The sequence below is a fragment of the Oncorhynchus gorbuscha genome, linkage group LG11 (assembly GCF_021184085.1).
Source record: "Oncorhynchus gorbuscha isolate QuinsamMale2020 ecotype Even-year linkage group LG11, OgorEven_v1.0, whole genome shotgun sequence".
Lineage (NCBI taxonomy): Eukaryota > Metazoa > Chordata > Actinopteri > Salmoniformes > Salmonidae > Oncorhynchus > Oncorhynchus gorbuscha.
Genome location: NC_060183.1, coordinates 66,102,452 through 66,124,942, shown reverse-complemented (window position 1 = coordinate 66,124,942; position 22,491 = coordinate 66,102,452). Strand labels below are relative to the sequence as shown.

At 46.8% G+C, this 22,491-nt stretch overlaps 1 protein-coding gene across 5 annotated transcripts in view; it reads left to right on the top strand.

The window, feature by feature from the left end:
- Positions 1–22,491, top strand: part of LOC124049139 (fibrinogen C domain-containing protein 1-like) — a 205,313-nt gene that overhangs the window by 138,494 nt on the left and 44,328 nt on the right. For all 5 annotated transcript variants that reach the window (XM_046370506.1, XM_046370504.1, XM_046370505.1 and 2 more), the window contains one exon: positions 16,694–16,790. In XM_046370506.1, coding sequence (XP_046226462.1) covers positions 16,694–16,790 — 97 coding nt within the window. The remainder of the gene's footprint in view (positions 1–16,693; positions 16,791–22,491) is intronic.

Genomic DNA, 22,491 nt, shown 5'->3' with positions numbered 1-22,491 from the left:
CCAAGATTAGATGGTAGGCAAGTGAATGGGGTGAATCAGCTCTTTGGAACTCATCCTCTGTTCTCACATTCTTCTAGAAATTCTCTATTTCTACCTCCTTACACCCCGAAGTGCACATATATATCTATCACAAATCTCTGACACCTCTCAGGTGCTTCCAGTCTTACAGTTTGGCTCTTTCCGAAACAAGATAACAGGTATAAGCTATACCTACAAAAGGGCACTGCCAAAGTGAACAAGAATGAGATAATGTACTTATTATCAGCTAGAGAAAGTGTGGAAAAGAGCAAAAATCTCTATGACAGAATTCTGCTATAGGGAAACGAATGGAGGTCGGTTTCTCTCTTTTGGCTGGATGTGTATTATTTACAAGATAAGATGCATGGTCTCCCTATTGCATTTTAAACCTTGTTGCTACCATGCTGACTCTGGGTTAGAGCTAACTGTAGTGACATTCAGAGCGAGAGAATGAGGCAAAAAAAGAAGAAGCAGAAGGAGAGAGGGAGAGAGAGACAGTGGTAGACAGAGAGGTAGAGGTGGAGAGAAAGAGAGATAATGAGAGAGAGTGGAGGGAAGAGAGAGGGGGGACAGAGAGAGAGCAAGAGTATGTGAAAACAAAAGCCTCTCTCCATCGTGTTCTAATACCTATCATCACTCAGGGCCTCCACTCAACTTGCACTTTTCTCCTTCATTTTAGAGAGGGGTGAGGGAGTGCTGAGGCGAATGGGAGAGAGAGGTAGTTATGACACAAAGGAGAATTTACTGACATGTGTTTGCAACTACTGTGTTGCATCTCCTGTTGTTGTGTTTGATTGTCTCTGTCTGGACCCAAAGGTCTTTACTACCCCTCCTACTGACAGAGGGAGAAAGGCCCCATGAAAAGTAAATAATCCTGGCAATATGACTACTAGAGATTTTAGCAGAAAATAATTTCCTTGCCCTTGAGTTTGAGTGTCTAAATTTCCAGCATGGTCATAGTAAACATTACATCCATTGTGTGTGTGTGTGTGTGTGTGTGTGTGTGTGTGTGTGTGTGTGTGTGTGTGTGTGTGTGTGTGTGTGTGTGTGTGTGTGTGTGTGTGTGTGTGTGTGTGTGTGTGTGTGTGTGTGTGTGTGTGTGTGTGTGTGTGTGTGTGTGTGTGTGTGTGTGTCTGTGCGTGTGTCTGTGTGTGCGCGTGCGCATGCGCCTGCGTGTGTGTGTGTGTGTGTCACAGTCACGGTCAGCCCACTAACACCACACCATAGACAAATTACATCTACAAAGGGCAGAAACAAACCACATGGGAACAGACCGCAGTAAATAACACAAGACAAAATAACACAATAACACAAGAGATGAACAGCATGGAAAAGTGCAACTTGCTGGCACTCGCATATCCCCACAATAAGGAAGGCTACTGGCTGTAAGCCTACAAAACAAGCAACATGTTTTATAAGATGCTGGCCTCATCTGCCCTGCTCCCCTGTTACTCCGCCCATTCAAATGAACCTCATTGTGATGAGGATGATGATGAAGAGAAGATGAGGATGATGATGAAGAGGAGAACAATAATCATAAATTGCTGGTTGATGAGAAAAAAACATTGTGAAAAAAACATTGTTCATCCATATGTATTCTCTGCATATTGCTCTCGGTTGATGTGATAGGGACACTACTCTCCCACATGCTCTTAAATTAACTATGACTTGCCCCGCAGCCAACTTTTCTAGGACTACACCCGTTCATGCTTGATAAGCGTGCAGCCCTTTTTCCCCCGGGTTCATTTGAATATTATTACATTTTACATTTGTGTGACTGTCCTTGTTTATCAGCATTTTGTTACTTGTCATGTTTTGGGTTTCTTGTGGACAACAGGAGGGGCAGCCGTTGTTTCTGAAAAAGCTAATAGGGATCAAAATAAACAAATGAACAATTGGTTGCACGCCTGCTTGGCTATGGTTTTGCCCAGGGAGCGGTTCAAGCTATTTCCACCTCTTTCTGCCAGTGTTCTGTAAACTGATGGCCAGAGTGTCCGTTTTGGATTGAGTTGATTTTGAATAGGATTTCTTGGTAGAAATTTATTTTTGTATTTTTTGTATTGGTAAGTCATATTTGCTTATTTTGCTGTAATAATAAGGCTTTAAATTCCTACCACTGCTACCACTATTCTTTGGCGGGTGTGGGTTGTAACTGCATCCAATAATTGCTTGTGACCACTTTAATTAACACAAACAGCACCTTCACTAGTAATCATTCGTGTTTCTACATTCAGATTAGTTTTTCACAGCGCTAGAACATTTCCCATTTTGTTCACCCACTGCTTGTGATGACTCGATCCCCTGCAGAAAATAGTTGTTAGGACGTCCCGGGAACGTTCCCTGTTTGCTAGATACAGTTGAAGTCAGACGTTTACATACACCTTAGCCAAATACATTTAAATTCAGTTTTTCACAATTCCTAACATTTAATCAGAGTAAAAGTTCCCTGTCTTAGGTCAGTTAAGATCACCACTTTATTTTAAGAATGTGAAATGTCAGAATAATAGTGGAGAGAAAGATTTATTTCATCTTTTATTACTTTCATCACATTCCCAGTGGGTCAGAAGTTTACATACACTCAATTAGTATTTGGTAGCATTGCCTTTAAATTGTTTAACTTGGGTCAAACTTTCGGGTAGCCTTCCACAAGCTTCCCACAATAAGTTGGGTGAATTTTGGCCCATTCCTCCTGACAGCTGATGTAACTGAGTCAGGATGGTATGCCTCTTTGCTCACACACGCTTTTTCAGTTCTGTCCACACATTTTCTATGGGATTGTGGTCAGGACTTTGTGATGGCCACTCAAATACCTTGAATTTGTTGTCCTTAAGCCATTTTTCCACAACTTTGGAAGTATGCTTGGGGTCATTGTCCATTTGGAAGACTCATTTGCGACCAAGCTTTAACTTCCTGACTGATGTCTTGAGATCTTGCTTCAATATATCCACATAATGTTCCTTCCTCATGATGCCATCTATTTTGTGAAGTGCACCAGTTCCTCCTGCAGCAAAACACCCCCACAACATGATGCTGCCACGAAAATGCTTCACGGTTGGGATGGTGTTCTTCGGTTTGCAAACCTCCCCCTTTTTCCTCCAAAGATAAAGTTGGTCATTATGGCCAAGCAGTTCTATTTTTGTTTCATCAGACCAGAGGACATTTCTCCAAAAAGTATGATGTTTGTCCCCATGTGTGTCAGGATTTGGCCAGGGTTGTTCCGGTTTTTGGTCACTAGATGCCCCCATTGTGCCTTTTGACCATTTGTTTTCCCTTGATCCCCATTATTATTTGCACCTGTGCCTCGTTTCCCCTGATTGTATTTAAACCCTTTGTTTTCCTCAGTTCTTTGCTCTGTGTTTGTATGTTAGCACCCAGCCGTAGTACTCTGTGAACTCTTGTTGATCCCGGTGGACTCTCTTGTGGAATTCTGTTTTTTGTTCTTGTTTGTTTGTTTTTGAGTATCTTTTGAGGCTTTTTGTGCTATACCTTCCACCTTGTGGATTTACCTTTTTGTCTTGGAGGATTACCTTTGTTCTTGTGGAATTCCTTTTGAGGTTGTGGAGTTACATGTTTTCCTGAAGAACTTCACTTTTTACTTCATTAAATACACCGTCTCAAGTACTGCTGTGTCTGCCTCATCTTCTGGGTTCTGCCGACTATTCGTGGCTCAGTTGGTTAAGTGACTGTTTCTCACTCCGGATACCCGGGTTCGTAAACGGGTCCTGACAGAAACACAGAGCCAAAAATTAACCCAGAGGCAGCCAGTTCCCAGGACCTTGTTGTCATGCTGTCCCACCACCAGGAGACTGTCCAACGCCACAAAGCCGCCCTGGTTCAGCAAGAGGCCTTAATGGCTAGACATTCTCATCTTCTGTGGGAGATGCTGACTTCCATAAAGCAGATATCTGATCGACTTACCCCGGCAACAGTTCCCGTCCCAGTACCTCAGATTCACGTACCCATGGCAGTTAACCCCCTGGCTGAACCTCGTCTTCCACCATCAACGGTTCTCAGATGATCCAAGTGCTTGTAAAGGGTTTCTCACCCAATGTTCTCTCTCCTTCGAGCTGCAACCCTCGTTGTTCCCCACCGACCGGTCTAAGATCGCATATATCATCACCCTGCTGTCGGAAAAAGCCCTGGCCTGGGCTACTGCTGTGTGGGATGCCCATAGTTCCTGCTGTGCCAGCTACTCTGCCTTTGCTGAGGAATTCAAACGAGTGTTTCAAGGCCCAAGCAGTGGTCCTGACTCAGCCAAACAGCTCCTGACTCTCCACCAAGGTCGGCGCAGTGTGACGGACTATGCCATCCAGTTCCGCACAGTGGCAGCAGCGAGTGGCTGGAACAGCGAGGTGCTCACGGTGTGCTTTCTGAAAGGCCTTTCCGACACTATCCAAGATCAACTGGCCACTCGGGAACCACCGGACAATCTCGAGTCCCTGATCAAGTTGGCCTCACGCATTGACCAGCATCTGAGAGAGAGAACTCAACCGTAGACCTCTAGACCCTATCAGTCCCAGCTCCGAGTCCCCACCTTTATCCTCGCTGGCTCCACCGGAACCCATGCAGATTGGACGCATCTCCCAGGCTGAGAGAGACCGCCGGATGAGGGAGCGACGCTGTCTATATTGCGGAAAACCGGGCCATTTCCGTTCCACGTGTCCCGGGCTCCAGGGAAACGCTCTGTCCCGTACAGACCGGGGGGAACTGTAACGGGAAACATAACCTCCTCCCATCGGTCCAACTCCCGTCTGCTCATTCCAGTCACCCTTTCCTGGGACAACCACAAGCTTCACCTTCAAGCCTTGGTAGACTCTGGAGCCGCGGGTAACTTCATGGATGGTGTCTGGGCGAAGGAGAATGGCGTTCCCTCTGAACCTCTAAGTGACCCCATGAGGGTTACTACATTGGATGGAAGCCCTTTGGGATCTGGACTTGTCACTCATGTCACTACCTCCTTGCGACTTTCAGTTTCACAACACCAGGAATTGATGAACTTTCATTTGATCTCCTGTTCCGAGTTCCCTCTCGTCCTTGGATACCCCTGGCTTCACAGCCATAACCCTCACATCGACTGGTCTGTGGGCACTATCAAGCAGTGGGGTCCTACGTGCCAAGCTACTTGTATTTTCCCGAATTCCCCGAGTTCTACTCCCGAGTCTTTAGAATCCATCGACCTGACCCGAGTTCCCGAGTGTTACCATGACCTCAAACTGGTATTTAGCAAACAGAGGGCCACCATGCTACCACCCCATAGACCTTATGATTGCCCCATCGAACTGTTTCCGGGCACTTGCCCCTCCAGGGGTCGGATCTTTTCCCTATCTCCACCCGAACGAGCTGCTATGGATACCTACATCAAGGACGCTCTGTAAGCAGGCCTCATGCGTCCATCCACCTCCCCGGCGGGAGCAGGGTTTTTCTTTGAGGCCAAGAAAGACGGTGGATTACGTCCTTGCATCGACTACCGGGGACTCAATGCCATAACCGTCCGTAACCGTTACCCGCTACCCCTTATGGCCACAGCCTTCGAGCTGCTCCAGGAAGCAGTTGTTTTCACTAAGCTTGACCTGCGAAATGCATACCATCTTGTGCGGATCAGACCTGGTGACGAGTGGAAGACCGCTTTCAACACGCCTACTGGTCACTATGAATACTTGGTGATGCCCTTCGGCCTGACCAACGCCCCAGCGGTGTTCCAAGCGCTCATAAACGATGTGCTTAGGGATATGCTTAACATATTTGTGTTCGTTTACTTGGATGACATCCTCATCTTTTCGAGCTCTCTTCAAGAACACACAAAGCATGTCAGACAAGTACTCAAACGCCTCCTAGACAGCCATCTGTACGTTAAGCCGGAAAAATGTGAATTCCATTCATCCCGAGTACAATTCCTGGGATTTGTAGTGGAACCCGGTCGAGTCCAAATGGACCCCAGGAAGGTAGGGGCGGTAGCGGATTGGCCCACCCCAAATCCGTTAAGGAAGTTCAGCGTTTCCTGGGCTTCACTAACTTTTACCGCAAGTTCATCAAGAACTTCAGCTTGGTGGCAGCCCCTCTCTCAGCTTTAACCAAGGGTGGCAATGCAAGGTTTTAGTGGGGAAGAGAAGCTGAGACGGCCTTCCAAGGACTCAAGCAGCGCGTCCTCTCTGCTCCCATCCTGATACTACCGACTACGGATGAACCGTTTGTGGTGGAGGTAGCTGCCTCAGAGGTTGGTGTTGGAGCTGTCCTGTCTCGGAGGGGTGAAGACAAGAAGCTTCATCCGTGCGCTTTCTTCTCACACCGGCTTACCCCGGCTGAGAGGAACTACGATGTGGGGGATCGTGAACTCCTAGCGGTTAAGATGGCATTGAAGGAATGGAGACACTGGCTCGAGGGGGCTTCTCACCCGTTTCAAGTGCTTACGGACCACAAAAATCTGGAGTATATCCAGCAGGCGAAGCGGTTGAACTCTAGACAAGCTAGATGGTCTCTTTTCTTCAATCGATTCCAGTTTATCCTCACCTTTCGGCCCGGATCGAAGAATCTCAAACCGGATGCCCTGTCCCGAGTCTACGCTCCTGCCAAATCGAGATGACACGGACATGCCTGTCCTCCCTGCTGCTAAGATCGTGGCTCCGATCTCGTGGCAAGTTGAGGATACCGTGAGACGAGCTCAAGCTATTGAACCGGACCCGAAAGGAGGTCCTGCCAATCGGTTGTTTGTCCCCAAGGCAGTGAGGACTCAGGTCCTTCTGTGGGGGCACCCTTCTTGCCTCACCTGTCACCCGGGCGTAGGTCGCACCTTGGAGTTCATCCAGCGTAAGTTCTGGTGGCCTACCATAAGAGAAGACGTTGCCACTTTCGTCAATGCCTGCCCCGTGTGCTGCCAGGGCAAATCTTCTCACCTCCGCCCGCAAGGACTCCTTCACCCTTTACCTGTTCCCCACAGACCCTGGTCCCATAACTCGTTGGACTTTATTACTGGCCTTCCTCCATCCCATGGCAATACTACTATCCTAGTCAGAATCGACAGGTTTTCAAAGGCGGCCAGGTTCGTCCCTCTGACTAAGTTACCTTCTGCCAAGGAAACGGCTGAGTTGGTAATTAATCATGTGTTCCGAGTCTTCGGCATTCCTCAAGATATGGTTTCTGACAGAGGTCCCCAGTTCGCCTCTAGGTTTTGGAAGGCCTTCTGCCAACTCATGGGGTCTTCTGCCAGTCTATCTTCAGGGTACCATCCGGAGTCCAACGGCCAAACAGAGAGGATAAATCAAGAGCTGGAAACCACCCTCCGATGTATGACTTGTAACAACCCGTCCACATGGTCGTCCTTCATTGTTTGGGCCGAATACACGCACAACACCTTGCGCTCCTCCTCCACTGGTATGTCCCCGCACGAGTGTCAGTTTGGCTATGCCCCTCCATTGTTCCCGGACCAGGAGGCAGAAGTCAGAGTGCCTTCAGCCTTGAAGTTCGTCAGATGCTGTCGGCTTATGTGGAGGAAGACCCGTCTTAATCCTATGCGTTCCTCACAGAGGTACCAACAACAAGCCAACAGACGTCGCCGTCCCGGGCCTACCCTGCGCCCCGGCCAGAGAGTCTGGCTCTCCACAAGAGACTTACCACTACGGGTGGAGTCTCGCAAGCTGTCCCAAAAATACATCGGTCCCTTTAAGGTTGCCAGGAGAGTTAACCCAGTTTCTTATCGCCTACACTTACCCAGATCCCTTAAGATTAATCCCACGTTTCACATTTCCTTATTAAAACCTATTGTTTTTTCTCCCCTTGTCCCGGCAGACAGACCTCCCCCTCCGCCTCGTGTCATTGGAGGCCAGCCGGCTTATACCGTCCATCGGATACTGGATTCCCGCCGGGTGCAGCGGTCCTGGCAGTATCTGGTGGACTGGGAAGGCTACGGTCCCGAGGAGCGCTCCTGGGTTCCTGCCAAAGACATACTGGACCCTGACCTCATTCGTCAGTTCAGGGCCCTCCACCCTGAGAGAGCTGGTAGGAACGTCAGGAGCCGTTCCTATGGGGGGGATTCTGTCAGGATTTGGCCAGGGTTGTTCCGGTTTTTGGTCACTAGATGCCCCCATTGTGCCTTTTGACCTTTTGTTTTCCCTTGATCCCCATTATTATTTGCACCTGTGCCTCGTTTCCCCTGATTGTATTTAAACCCTTTGTTTTCCTCAGTTCTTTGCTCTGTGTTTGTATGTTAGCACCCAGCCCTAGTACTCTGTGAACTCTTATTGATCCCGGTGGACTCTCTTGTGGAATTCTGTTTTTTGTTCTTGTTTGTTTGTTTTTGAGTATCTTTTGAGGCTCTTTGTGCTATACCTTCCACCTTGTGGATTTACCTTTTTTGTCTTGGAGGATTACCTTTGTTCTTGTGGAATTCCTTTTGAGGTTGTGGAGTTACATGTTTTCCTGAAGAACTTCACTTTTTACTTCATTAAATACACCGTCTCAAGTACTGCTGTGTCTGCCTCATCTTCTGGGTTCTGCCGACTATTCGTGGCTCAGTTGGTTAAGTGACTGTTTCTCACTCCGGAGACCTGGGTTTGTAACCGGGTCCTGACAATGTGCAGTTGCAAACCGTAGTCTGGTGTTTTTATGGCAGTTTTGGAGCAGTGGCTTCTTCCTTGCTGAGTGGCCTTTCAGATTTTGTCGATATACTCATTTTACAATGGATATAGATACTTTTATACCTGTTTCCTCCAGCATCTTTACAAGGTCCTTTGCTGTTGTCCTGGGATTGATTTGCACTTTTCGCACCAAAGTACATTCGTCTCTAGGAGACAGAACGCGTCTCCTTCCCGAGCGGTATGACTGCTGCGTGGTCCCATGGTGTTTATACTTGCGTACTGTTGTTTCTACAGATGAACGTGGCATTTGGAAATTGCTCCCAAGGATGAACCAGACTTGTCTGGAGGTCTACAATTTTTTTTCTGAGTTTTTGGCTGATTTATTTTGATTTTCCCATGATGTCAAGCAAAGAGGCAGTGAGTTTGAAGGTAGGCCTTAAAATACATCCACAGGTACACCTCCAATTGACTCAAATGATGTCAATTAGCCTATCAGAAGCTTCTAAAGCCATGACACCATTTTCTGGAATATTCCAAGCCGTGTATGTAAATTTATGACCCACTGGAATTGTGATACAATGAATTGAAGCAATGAAGCACTTTGAGATATCAGCTGATCTACCAAGGGCTATATAAATACATTTGATTCGATTTGAATTATAAGAGAAATAATCTGTCTGTTAACAATTGTTGGAAAAATGACTTGTGTCATGCACAAAATAGATGTCCTAACCGACTTGCCAAAACTATAGTTTGTTTCCAAGAAATTTGTGGAGTGGTTGAAAACGAGTTTTAATGACTCCAAGCTAAGTGTATGTAAACTTCTGACTTCAACTCTATTAAGATATCTTGTTTTGATTTTCATGCTGAAAGGTCTCTTTTATACAAAGCCTCACTCTATTTCTTCACACATCACTTAGCTTGATATAATTTATTTCATAGAGCTGCGGAGTATAATGTAATTGTCACCCGGCCTTAGATTTAGGGATATTGCATTATGAGAGAGAATCATCCTCACTTTCTTAGCTTCTAATTAAGTATGCAGATTCAATAGAGTTTTATTCGAAGTCAATCAAGATTTAATGGATTATTTTTATTAGTTTATGACAGAAAAGCCTTTTCAAAGGGAAGAGCGTGTGCATTATTCATTGGTGATATCAGAAGAATGTATTAGAGGTCGACCGATTATGATTTTTCAATGCCGATACCGATCATTGGAGGACCAAAAAAGCCGATACCAATTAATCTGTCAATCTTTTATTTTTTTTATTTGTAATAATGACAATTACAACAATACTGAATGAACACTTATTTTATCTTAATATAATACATCAATGAAATCAATTTAGCCTCAATTAAATAATGAAACATGTTCAATTTGGTTTAAATAATGCAAAAACAAAGTGTTGGAGAACAACGTAACATGTGTCAATATGCAATATGTACCATGTATGTGCCAAGTAAAAATGTGTGCCATTTAAAAAAGTCTGCCATGTATAACATATGTAAAAAAGCTAACGTTTAAGTTAGCATGAGAACCTATGAAATTTGGTGGTTCCTTTTAACATGAGACTTCAATATTCCAAGGTAAGAGGTTTTAGGTTGTAGTTAACATAGTATTTATAGGACTATTTCTCTCTATACCATTTGTATTTCATATACCTTTGACTATTGGATGTTCTTATAGGCATTATAGTATTGCCAGGGTAACAGTATAGCTTCCGTCCCTCTCCTCGCCCCTACCTGGGCTCGAACCAGGAACAAATTGACAACAGCCATGCTCGAAGCAGCGTTACCCATCGCTCCACAAAAGCTGCGGCTCTTGCAGCGCAAGGGAAATAACTACTCCAAATCTAAAAGCGAGTGACGTTTGAAACAGTATTAGCGCACACCCAGCAAACTAGCTATCCATTTCACATTGGTTACACCAGCCATTAGGCTGATAGGCTTGAAGTCATAAACAGCGCTGTGCCTGCGAAGAGCTGCTGGCAAAATGCACGAAAGTGCTGTTTGAATGAATGATTACGGGCCTGCTGCTGCTCAGTCAGACTGCTCTATCAAATCAGACTTAATTACAACATAATAACACACAGAAATAAGAGCCTTTGGTCATTAATTAAGTTATCCAAGATGGCGTAGCAGTCGGACGTGTGTTTTGTCTTGTCCCGTCCTGTCTGGTGTAAATATAGTTTTCCTCGTTTTTTTCTGTATATATTTCGTACATATTTTAATCTCACTTTCCAACTATAGGCTGAATATACTCTCCTGCAACCCGCATCACCCAATGTGGTACGGATCTGCTTTTTCTATACTTTAGAACCGGAACCCCCATCAGAAGCTAGCCAGCTAACTAGCTACTAGCTAGTACTCAGTTAGCCACTGCTAGCGGTCTTCAAAGCTAACTAGGACACCAGCGCGACATCAACCCGGAGCACATCAGACTGCTTTTTCTCTACCACATCTCCGGATTCCTACCGCAAGCTCTGAACCTTTACACCGGATCATCGCAACTAGCTAGCTGCAATCCGTGTGGCTTCTCCTGGCTAACGTCTCTGCCCCAAAGCAAGCACCAGTTAGCCTTGAGCTAGCCTCGAGCTAAGCCCATCTCCTGACTAGCCGAAGAGGTCCAACATTACCTCTCTTGCCAATTGGCCTGGACCCTTTACTGCCGACACGGAGCCCCGCCGATCCATCACGACTGGTCCGCCGACATAATTGTCCGAAGTGGTTTCAACAGGCTTTTCCGTTGCGACATCGCCAAAGATCCATCTGCTGGCCAAGGCCCGCGAGCTTTCTGAAACACTGTCTCCAGCTCACCTAGCGTACTAGAGCACCTGTAGCATACTCCTGGGCTACAATTACCCGGGCCCACGACTGTTCTGTCGATGTCACCGCATGAAGAGGAATAAACAGACTCACCCCATCGCGACGTCCCCCAAAGGTTAACTCTCTAGCCCTCGCTATCTCCCTGCTTGCTAATTCGGCCTGCTAACGGCTAGCTTGTCTAGCCCGGGCCTACGAACTGTTAGCTTGATAGCACAGGCCTGCTAACCGTCTGAATCACCGCGTCCCAAACACTCTCTGAACCCATTTACTTTCTATCTCTTTTTGATTTTTATTTTGTTTATACCTTCTGGAAACCTGCCTCACCCACTGTGATACGGAATCACTATTACTTTTAATTTTAATTTTATTTTTATGACTCACTCAAGAACCTCCAGACGCTAACCAGCTAACTAGCTACAAGCTATTTAGTCATTGTTAGTTTCTTTTTAAACCTGGATAACATTCGCCAGTCCAGCTTCCCTGCCCATCCACCGCTTCCACCTGGACACTGATTTCTTGGCTACATAGCTGACGCACACTGGACTGTCCATTAATCATGGTACTCCATTCTGCTTGTTTGTTTTGTCTGTCGGCCCAGTTGCCTAGTCAACGCCATTTTACCTGCTGTTTGTTGTGCTAGCTAATTAGCCTCGCCTACTGTTTTTAGCTAGCTTTCCCAATTCAACACCCGTGATTACTGTATGCCTCGCTGTATGTCTCTCTCATATGTCAATATGCCTTGTATACTGTTGTTCAGGTTAGTTATCATTGTTTTAGTTCACAATGGAGCCTCTAGATCCACTCTGCATACCCTTGTTACCTCCTCTGTCCCACCTCCCACACATGCGGTGACCTCACCCATTACAAACAGCTTGTCCAGAGATACAACCTCTCTCATCATCACCCAGTGCCTGGGCTTACCTCCGCTGTACCCGCACCCCACCATACCCCTGTCTGCGCATTATGCCCTGAATATATTCTACCATGCCCAGAAACCTGCTCCTCTTATCCTCTGCCCCCAACGCTCTAGGCGACCAGTTTTGATAGCCTTTAGCCGCACCCTCATACTACTCCTTCTCTGTTCCGCGGGTGATGTGGAGGTAAACCCAGGCCCTGCATGTCCCCAGGTACCCTCATTTGTTGACTTCTGTGATCGAAAAAGCCTTGGTTTTATGCATGTCAACATCAGAAGCCTCCTCCCTAAGTTTGTTTTACTCACTGCTTTAGCACACTCTGCTAACCCTGATGTCATTGCCGTGTCTGAATCCTGGCTCAGGAAGGCCAACAAAAATTCAGAGATTTCCATACCCAACTATAACATCTTCCGTCAAGATAGAACTGCCAAAGGGGGCGGAGTCGCAGTCTACTGCAGAGATAGCCTGCAAAGTAATGTCATACTTTCAAGGTCCATACCCAAACAGTTTGAACTACTAATTTTGAAAATTACTCTCTCCAGAAATAAGTCTCTCACTGTTGCCGCCTGCTACCGACCACCCTCAGCTCCCAGCTGTGCCCTGGACACCATTTGTGAATTGATCGCCCCCCATCTAGCTTCAGAGTTTGTTCTGTTAGGTGACCTAAACTGGGATATGCTTAACACCCCGGCAGTCCTACAATCTAAGCTAGATGCCCTCAATCTCACTCAAATCATCAAGGAACCCACCAGGTACAACCCTAACTCTGTAAACAAGGGCACCCTCATAGACGTCATCCTGACCAACTGGCCCTCCAAATACACCTCCGCTGTCTTCAACCAGGATCTCAGCGACCACTGCCTCATTGCCTGTATCCGCCACGGAGCCGCAGTCAAACGACCACTCCTCATCACTGTCAAACGTTCCCTAAAACACTTCTGTGAGCAGGCCTTTCTAATCGACCTGACCCGGGTATCCTGGAAGGACATTGACCTCATCCCGTCAGTTGAGGATGCCTGGTCATTCTTTAAAAGTAACTTCCTCACCATTTTAGATAAGCATGCTCCGTTCAAAAAATGCAGAACCAAGAACAGATACAGCCCTTGGTTCACTCCAGACCTGACTGCCCTCAACCAGCACAAAAACATCCTGTGGCGGACTGCAATAGCATCGAATAGCCCCCGTGATATGCAACTGTTCAGAGAAGTCAGGAACCAATACACGCAGTCAGTCAGGAAAGCTAAGGCCAGCTTCTTCAGGCAGAAGTTTGCATCCTGTAGCTTCAACTCCAAAAAGTTCTGGGACACTGTGAAGTCCATGGAGAACAAGAGCACCTCCTCCCAGCTGCCCACTGCACTGAGGCTAGGTAACACGGTCTCCACCGATAAATCCATGATTATCGAAAACTTCAATAAGCACTCAACAGCTGGCCATGCCTTCCGCCTGGCTACTCCAACCTCGGCCAACAGCTCTGCCCCCCCCGCAGCTCCTCGCCCAAGCCTCTCCAGGTTCTCCTTTACTCAAATCCAGATAGCAGATGTTCTGAAAGAGCTGCAAAACCTGGACCCGTACAAATCAGCTGGGCTTGACAATCTGGACCCTCTATTTCTGAAACTATCTGCCGCCATTGTCGCAACCCCTATTACCAGCCTGTTCAACCTCTCTTTCATATCGTCTGAGATCCCCAAGGATTGAAAGCTGCCGCAGTCATCCCCCTCTTCAAAGGGGAGACACCCTGGACCCAAACTGTTATAGACCTATATCCATCCTGCCCTGCCTATCTAAGGTCTTCGAAAGCCAAGTCAACAAACAGGTCACTGACCATCTCGAATCCCACCGTACCTTCTCCGCTGTGCAATCTGGTTTCCGAGCCGGTCACGGGTGCACCTCAGCTACACTCAAGGTACGAAACGATATCATAACCGCCATCGATAAAAGACAGTACTGTGCAGCTGTCTTCATCGACCTCGCCAAGGCTTTCGACTCTGTCAATCACCATATTCTTATCGGCAGACTCAATAGCCTCGGTTTTTCGGATGACTGCCTTGCCTGGTTCACCAATTACTTTGCAGACAGAGTTCAGTGTGTCAAATCGGAGGGCATGCTGTCCGGTCCTCTGGCAGTCTCTATGGGGGTGCCACAGGGTTCAATTCTCGGGCCGACTCTTTTCTCTGTATATATCAATGATGTTGCTCTTGCTGCGGGCGATTCCCTGATCCACCTCTACGCAGACGACACCATTCTATATACTTTTGGCCCGTCATTGGACACTGTGCTATCTAACCTCCAAACGAGCTTCAATGCCATACAGCACTTCTTCCGTGGCCTCCAACTGCTCTTAAACGCGAGTAAAACCAGATGCATGCTTTTCAACCGATCGCTGCCTGCACCCGCATGCCCGACTAGCATCACCACCCTGGATGGTTCCGACCTTGAATATGTGGACATCTATAAGTACCTAGGTGTCTGGCTAGACTGCAAACTCTCCTTCCAGACTCACATCAAACATCTCCAATTGAAAATCAAATCAAGAGTCGGCTTTCTATTCCGCAACAAAGCCTCCTTCACTCACGCCGCCAAGCTTACCCTAGTAAAACTGACTATCCTACCGATCCTCGACTTCGGCGATGTCATCTACAAAATGGCTTCCAACACTCTACTCAGCAAACTGGATGCAGTCTATCACAGTGCCATCCGTTTTGTCACTAAAGCACCTTATACCACCCACCACTGCGACTTGTATGCTCTAGTTGGCTGGCCCTCACTACATATTCGTCGCCAGACCCACTGGCTCCAGGTCATCTACAAGTCCATGCTAGGTAAAGCTCCGCCTTATCTCAGTTCACTGGTCACGATGGCAACACCCATCCGTAGCACGCGCTCCAGCAGGTGTATCTCACTGATCATCCCTAAAGCCAACACCTCATTTGGCCGCCTTTCGTTCCAGTACTCTGCTGCCTGTGACTGGAACGAACTGCAAAAATCGCTGAAGTTGGAGACGTTTGTCTCCCTCACCAACTTCAAACATCAGCTATCCGAGCAGCTAACCGATCGCTGCAGCTGTACATAGTCTATTGGTAAATAGCCCACCCATTTTCACCTACCTCATTCCCATACTGTTTTTATACTGTTTTTTATTTATTTACTTTTCTGCTCTTTTGCACACCAATATCCCTACCTGTACATGACCATCTGATCATTTATCACTCCAGTGTTAATCTGCAAAATTGTATTATCCGCCTACCTCCTCATGCCTTTTGCACACATTGTATATAGACTGCCCATTTTTTTCTACTGTGTTATTGACTTGTTAATTGTTTACTCCATGTGTAACTCTGTGTTGTCTGTTCACACTGCTATGCTTTATTTTGCCAGGTCGCAGTTGAAAATGAGAACTTGTTCTCAACTAGCCTACCTGGTTAAATAAAGGTGAAATAAAAAATAAATAAAAAAATAAAATAAAATTAATATGGTAGAATCCAGAAACTATCATTTCATTTATTTTTTCAGTGAAATACGGAACCGTTCGGTATTTTATCTAACGGGTGGCATCCCTAAGTTTAAATATTATTGTTACATTGCACAACCTTCAATGTTATGTCATAATTACGTAAAAGTCTGGCAAATTAGTTCACAATGAGCCAGGCAGCCCAAACTGTTGCTTATACCCTGACTCTGCGTGCAATGAATGCAAGAGAAATCACACAATTTCACCTGGTTAATATTGCCTGCTAAACTGGATTAGTAGTTATAACTAGTGATTATGATTGATTGTTTTTTATAAGGTAAGTTTAATGCTAGCTAGCAATTTACCTTGGCTTCTACTGCATTTGTGTAACAGGCAGGCTCCTCGTGGAGTGCAATGGTTATAGTATAGGACTAGTTTACTGTGACAAGGTGAAAATCTGTCGTTCTTCCCCTGAACAAGGCAGTTAATCCACTGTTCCTAGGCTGTCATTGAAAATAAGAATGTGTTCTTAACTGACTTGCCTAGTTAAATAATGGTATGCAAAAATTTGTTAAAAAAAATACAGATTTCTGATTTCCAAAAAGACTTATTTCCGATTGTTATGAAAACTTAAAATCGGCCCTAATTAATCGGCCATTACAATTAATCGGTCAACCTCTGGAATGTATGACTGAGAGAAGAGAACTTAATGATGTTCTTGACTTCGATACATGATTTGTGCACTTTTCACTGTGACTCATCTTACTACTGGAAAGATACAGCAGGTAGGATGTGTATCGCTGCTGACCCCAGGCCAGCCCCGACCTCCAAACGATGAGCTCTAACCCCTGTATGACCTATGTCTGGTGTTCTATAGCCTTGACCTCTAACCCCTGGTATTTGTCTGTATTCTACAGGTGATCCAGCGCAGGGAAGATGGCTCGGTCAACTTCTTCAGAGGATGGGACTCCTATCGTGAGGGATTTGGCAAGATCACTGGAGAACACTGGCTAGGTAAGTGTGTGTGTCTGACTTGTGCGTTTACGATCAATAAGTACCTTGGCACAGTTCTTGGTTCCAGGACCATTGCAGAGTGTGGGATAGTGGTTTGAGTGCTGGTAAAATACGAACGTAGTGTGGTTGGTCGTGGTGGATGGGTGGGCGTATCATGCGAACTACTAGCAACTTAAATGTTGCGAATTCGATTCTCATCATGGACAACTTTAGCCAAAGCAAGTGAACTAATCAATAAATGTGGAAAAAAACAATAAATAAACAGTAAACATTACACTCACAAAAGTTCCAAAATAATAAAGACATTTCAAATGTTACGTGTTAGTTTCCCTTTTAAGTACAAAAGGGAAAATAAATAAACAAAAATATTTACAACAGTGTTTCTTCACTGGTTTCCCTTTTCTTGAGGGAAATGAGGGAAATATGTGTCTCTAATATGGTCATACATTTGTCAGGAGGTTAGGAAGTGCAGCTCAGTTTCCACCTCATTTTGTGGGCAGTGTGCACATAGCATGCCTTCTCTTGAGAGCAAGGTCTGCATACGGCGGCCTTTCTCAATAGCAAAGCTATGCTCACTGAGTCAGTACATAGTCAACACTTTGCTTAAGTTTGGGGCGGTCACAGTGGTCAGGTATTCTGACGCTGTGTACTCTCTTTTCTAGCCAGATCATAATTGTTATGTCAAATTGGTGCTTCTGTGCAGAACATCTAGGTTCTTTCAGTGAAAGAGAAAGAGAGAGAGAGGGGGCAGTGGAAGAGAGAGAGAGAGAGAGAGAGAGAGAGAGAGAGAGAGAGAGAGAGAGAGAGAGAGAGAGAGAGAGAGAGAGAGAGAGAGAGAGAGAGAGAGAGAGAGAGAGAGAGAGAGAGAGAGAGAGAGAGAGAGAGAGAGAGAGAGAGAGAGAGAGAGAGAGAGAGAGAGAGAGAGAGAGAGAGAGAGAGAGAGAGAGAGAGAGAGAGAGAGAGAGAGAGAGAGAGAGAGAGAGAGAGAGAAGAGAGAGAGAGAGAGTGGAAGAGAGAGAGAGAGAGAGAGAGAGAGAGAGAGAGAGAGGGGAGTGGAGAGAGAGAGAGAGAGAGAGAGAGAGAGAGAGAGAGAGAGAGAGAGAGAGAGAGAGAGAGAGAGAGAGAGAGAGAGAGAGGAGAGCGCAGTGGAGAAGAGAGAGAGAGACGGGGGCAGTGGAAGAACTAGCGAGAGAGAGACGGGGGCGGTGGAAGAGAAAGCGAGAGAGAGAGAGGGGGGGTGGAAGAGAACTAGCGAGAGAGAGAGGGGGGCAGTGGAAGAGAACTAGCGAGAGAGAGACGGGGGCAGTGGAAGAGAACTAGAGAGAGAGAGAGAGACGGGGGCGGTGGAAGAGAACTAGCGAGAGAGAGACGGGGGCGGTGGAAGAGAACTAGCGAGAGAGAGACGGGGGCGGTGGAAGAGAACTAGCGAGAGAGAGAGGGGGGCGGTGGAAGAGAACTAGAGAGAGAGAGAGAGAGAGGGGGCGGTGGAAGAGAACTAGAGAGAGAGAGAGAGAGACGGGGCGGTGGAAGAGAACTAGCGAGAGAGAGAGAGGGGGGCGGTGGAAGAGAACTAGCGAGAGAGAGAGACGGGGGCGGTGGAAGAGAACTAGCGAGAGAGAGACAGTGGGGGCGGTGGAAGAGAACTAGCGAGAGAGAGAGACGGGGGGCGGTGGAAGAGAACTAGCGAGAGAGAGACAGTGGGGGCGGTGGAAGAGAACTAGCGAGAGAGAGACGGGGGCGGAAGGAAGAGAACTAGCGAGAGAGAGAGAGAGGGGGCGGTGGAAGAGAACTAGCGAGAGAGAGGGGGGGGGGGCGGTGGAAGAGAACTAGCGAGAGAGAGACGGGGGGGGGCGGTGGAAGAGAACTAGCGAGAGAGAGACGGGGGCGGTGGAAGAGAGAACTAGCGAGAGAGAGACAGTGGGGGCGGTGGAAGAGAACTAGCGAGAGAGAGACGGGGGCGGTGGAAGAGAACTAGCGAGAGAGAGACGGGGGGCGGTGGAAGAGAACTAGCGAGAGAGAGACGGGGGGCGGTGGAAGAGAACTAGCGAGAGATAGAGACGAGAGAGAGGGGGCGGTGGAAGAGAAAGCGAGAGAGAGAGACGGGGGGAGAGTGGAAGAGAAAGCGAGAGAGAGAGACTGGGGCGGTGGAAGAGAAAGAGAGAGAGAGAGACTGGGGCGGTGGAAGAGAAAGAGAGAGAGAGAGAGAGGGGCGGTGGAAGAGAAAGCGAGAGAGAGAGAGAGAGAGGGGCGGTGGAAGAGAAAGCGAGAGAGAGAGACGGGGGGGCGGTGGAAGAGAAAGCGAGAGAGAGAGACAGTGGAAGAGAAAGCGAGGGGGCGGTGGAAGAGAAAGCGAGAGAGAGAGACGGGGGCGGTGGAAGAGAAAGAGAGAGAGAGAGACGGGGGGCGGTGGAAGAGAAAGCGAGAGAGAGAGAGTGGGGGGCGGTGGAAGAGTGGAAGAGAAAGAGAGAGAGACGAGGAGGAGGGGGGCAGTGGAAGAGAAAGCGAGAGAGAGACGGGGGGCGGTGGAAGAGAAAGCGAGAGAGAGACGGGGGCGGTGGAAGAGAAAGCGAGAGAGAGAGAGAGAGAGAGACGGGGGGCAGTGGAAGAGAAAGCGAGAGAGAGAGAGAGAGAGAGAGACTAGAGAAAGAAAGATAGAGACAGCGAGAGAGAGAGAGGGGGCAGTGGAAGAGAAAGCGAGAGAGAGACAGGGGGGCAGTGGAAGAGAACTAGAGAAAGAAAGATATATACAGCGAGAGAGAGAGAGAGAGGTCAGTGGAAGAGAACTAGAGAAAGAAAGATAGAGACAGCGAGAGAGAGAGAGAGAGAGAGAGAGAGGTCAGTGGAAGAGAACTAGAGAAAGAAAGATAGAGACAGCGAGAGAGAGAAAGAGAGAGAGAAAGAGAGGGAGAGAGGGGGAGTAAAACTAGCATCTTTTAAAAAGAGGCACTGCCAACCTGCAGACCACAAGTAGACTACCACATCAGCCCTATCACATTAAAGACAGGTAAAGAGAAGGACAGGACCAGCAGGAGAGGGGAGGGCCTGCTGGCTATAAGAGGTTATCAATGTTTCCTCGACCCCGCTGTGCCCAGAGTGCTCTCTCTCTATCTCTCCCTCTCTCCCCCATCCCTCAATCCTCCTCGCCCGCTCTTCTTGTGGTTTTTGGAGAGCTCTTCAATCTCAGGGTTCTGACAAAGACAGACAGGCCTGCCATTGCAAATTGCTCATATTTGAATAATCGCCACCACCTACACACACACACACGCACGCACACACACACACACACACACACATCCTGTAGTCACATGTACTTACACCACTCAGGGGGTCTAACAGCTCAATTATGGTGCTCCAAATTTCCCCCTCTCATCACATGGCGAGTGTCATGTAAAGCCATAAACACAGCAATCTGCGCCGTGGTTATATTTTTAGTTGCAGCGAGGGACAACCAGGGAGAGGGGGAAAAGAAAAGTGATTGGGGCGAAAACACTGCTATTCTTCCTGTGTTCCCTCTGCAGTCATTAGTTTATTTTTAACGAGGCACAGCATAAGATGGGTTGACCTAGTGCAGGCGGAAGCAGAGACATCACAGGCAAATTGAATACAAGAACAACGGTCTTACCACTACACGGGCAGTACACACTACTACTACTGGGCAATTTCATGGTAACTAAACATGTTGGCAGAAATGCCTTCTGGAAATGTAATGTGCCTTAATAACGAATGTATGCCATCTGTAAATATGAACACAATTGCTAAATTACGAGCCTAGTTGGTTTATCCACGGAAAAAACAGGAACCTTGCCACTAGCCATGAGATAATGGATGCCATGTAGCACGCTTCTGTCTATAACATGAGCTGGTTAGTATGTGTAGGTAATCCTATATAACGCTGCTTTTTAAAAATATATCACATAGTAGAACTGCAAAAGTGTTGCTCTCCACCTTCTGGAGGATGCCCGAGTTTAGAGGAGATGGATAACATTCTGGCATTCTGGCACTCTCAAATATTGGAAGGGATAAAAGGCTCGACATGGAAAATGAAACTATAACTAACTGGCATCCTCACCATTACATCAGTACTACAACTACCATTATCATTACTACTACTACTACTACTACTACCACAATCATTAAACTGCTATCATTGCCATCACCCCTACTACCCATACCATACTACCCTTCCACTACAGAAGCCATGAGAAAGTTGTCCGGCTGCGGGGACTGTGCGGGGGGATTTATATTACTATTTGTACTTATTGGTGGCACAGACACACTGTTTCATCCTTTCCTACACTTAAATTGCTCTTGCCTAACCATCTGAAGCTGAGCTTGCAGCACAGATATCCTAACCAAAAGGCAATCGTTCTCCTGTATATTATGAGTACAGCGAATGCAATTAGAAGGCATACTGTTAATGTTACGGCTGGTGGAGGTCCTGTTGAACCATACCCAGATAAACTGTCCGGAGTGAAAAAGTTGAATGAAAAAAGTAGAGCGAGGAAAATGAAATAACAAAAATAGAACCAAGACGTTGGTAAATGTGTTAAATGAAGACTGATTAACGGCTATAAAATAAAATAAAAACTGTCACGTTGGTCACGTAGCCAAGAAGCAACAAACAGCACAGAGACAAGTGACGCGCTCAAATGGAAGTGACGAGCACTCGCCCATCCAAGGAAGGGTGTCCAAATATGTGATGGTTACCTCTCTCACCACTGTAGTAGGCTCAGAACCTGTTCTCGCATTGACATCTCCACAAAGAAGCACTTTACCCTCTGCCTGAAATGGAATGATTTCTGTATGGAAATTGTCAAAAAACAGATCATTATAATATGATGAATCTGAAGGAGGAGCATAAGCTGCACATATGCATACATCATTGTCACTATAGATTCTACCTTTGTTCAGTTTTAGACAAATGTGGTTAGTACCTTTTTTCATTTAATTCAGTGCTGAATCCTGCCTATGCCAAATGTCCCGGCCCGTTGAACATTTTTATTGATTGATGGTGGTAAACTTTCCCTAATAGCCTGAGGGACACTGAGTATGAATGTCTCCACGTCGCCATGTTTACAGTAGGATTATGATGTCCTGTCCCTTGATGGTTTTTTTTCAGAAATGACGGATTTGTTAGAACCAAAATGTGAAGAGTATAGGCCCTGGATATTCCAAGAACTGTTAGTTATTGATCTCATGTATAATAAGTGAGAGAGAGTGTGTGTGTGTGTGTGTGTGTGTGTGTGTGTGTGTGTGTGTGTGTGTGTGTGTGTGTGTGTGTGTGTGTGTGTGTGTGTGTGTGTGTGTGTGTGTGTGTGTGTGTGTGTGTGTGTGTGTGTGTGTGTGTGTGTGTGTGTGTGTGTGTGTGTGTGTGTGTGTGTGTGTGTGTGTGTGTGTGTGTGTGAATTAAAGGATCTGTCTTGTTCAGTAGTCTGCATATTAAATGCAGTAGCTGGCGCACTTCTCCAATGTCTGATAGTTCTGAGGTTACCTCAGCAGATGTAGGCTGATGATCTGAATGATACATTGTGTGGACTGCATCATGTGGTCCACTTCTCTGAAGGACAGTGTTCTGCCTGACCTTAGAGTAGTGGTCAGTGCTGTGCTGTGGTCTTGTAGAGCTGTGTTGTGATGGGCCGGGTCTAGTAGAGCTGTGTTGTGATGGGCCGGGCCTGGTCGTGCTGTCCGGTGGCGGGTCTGG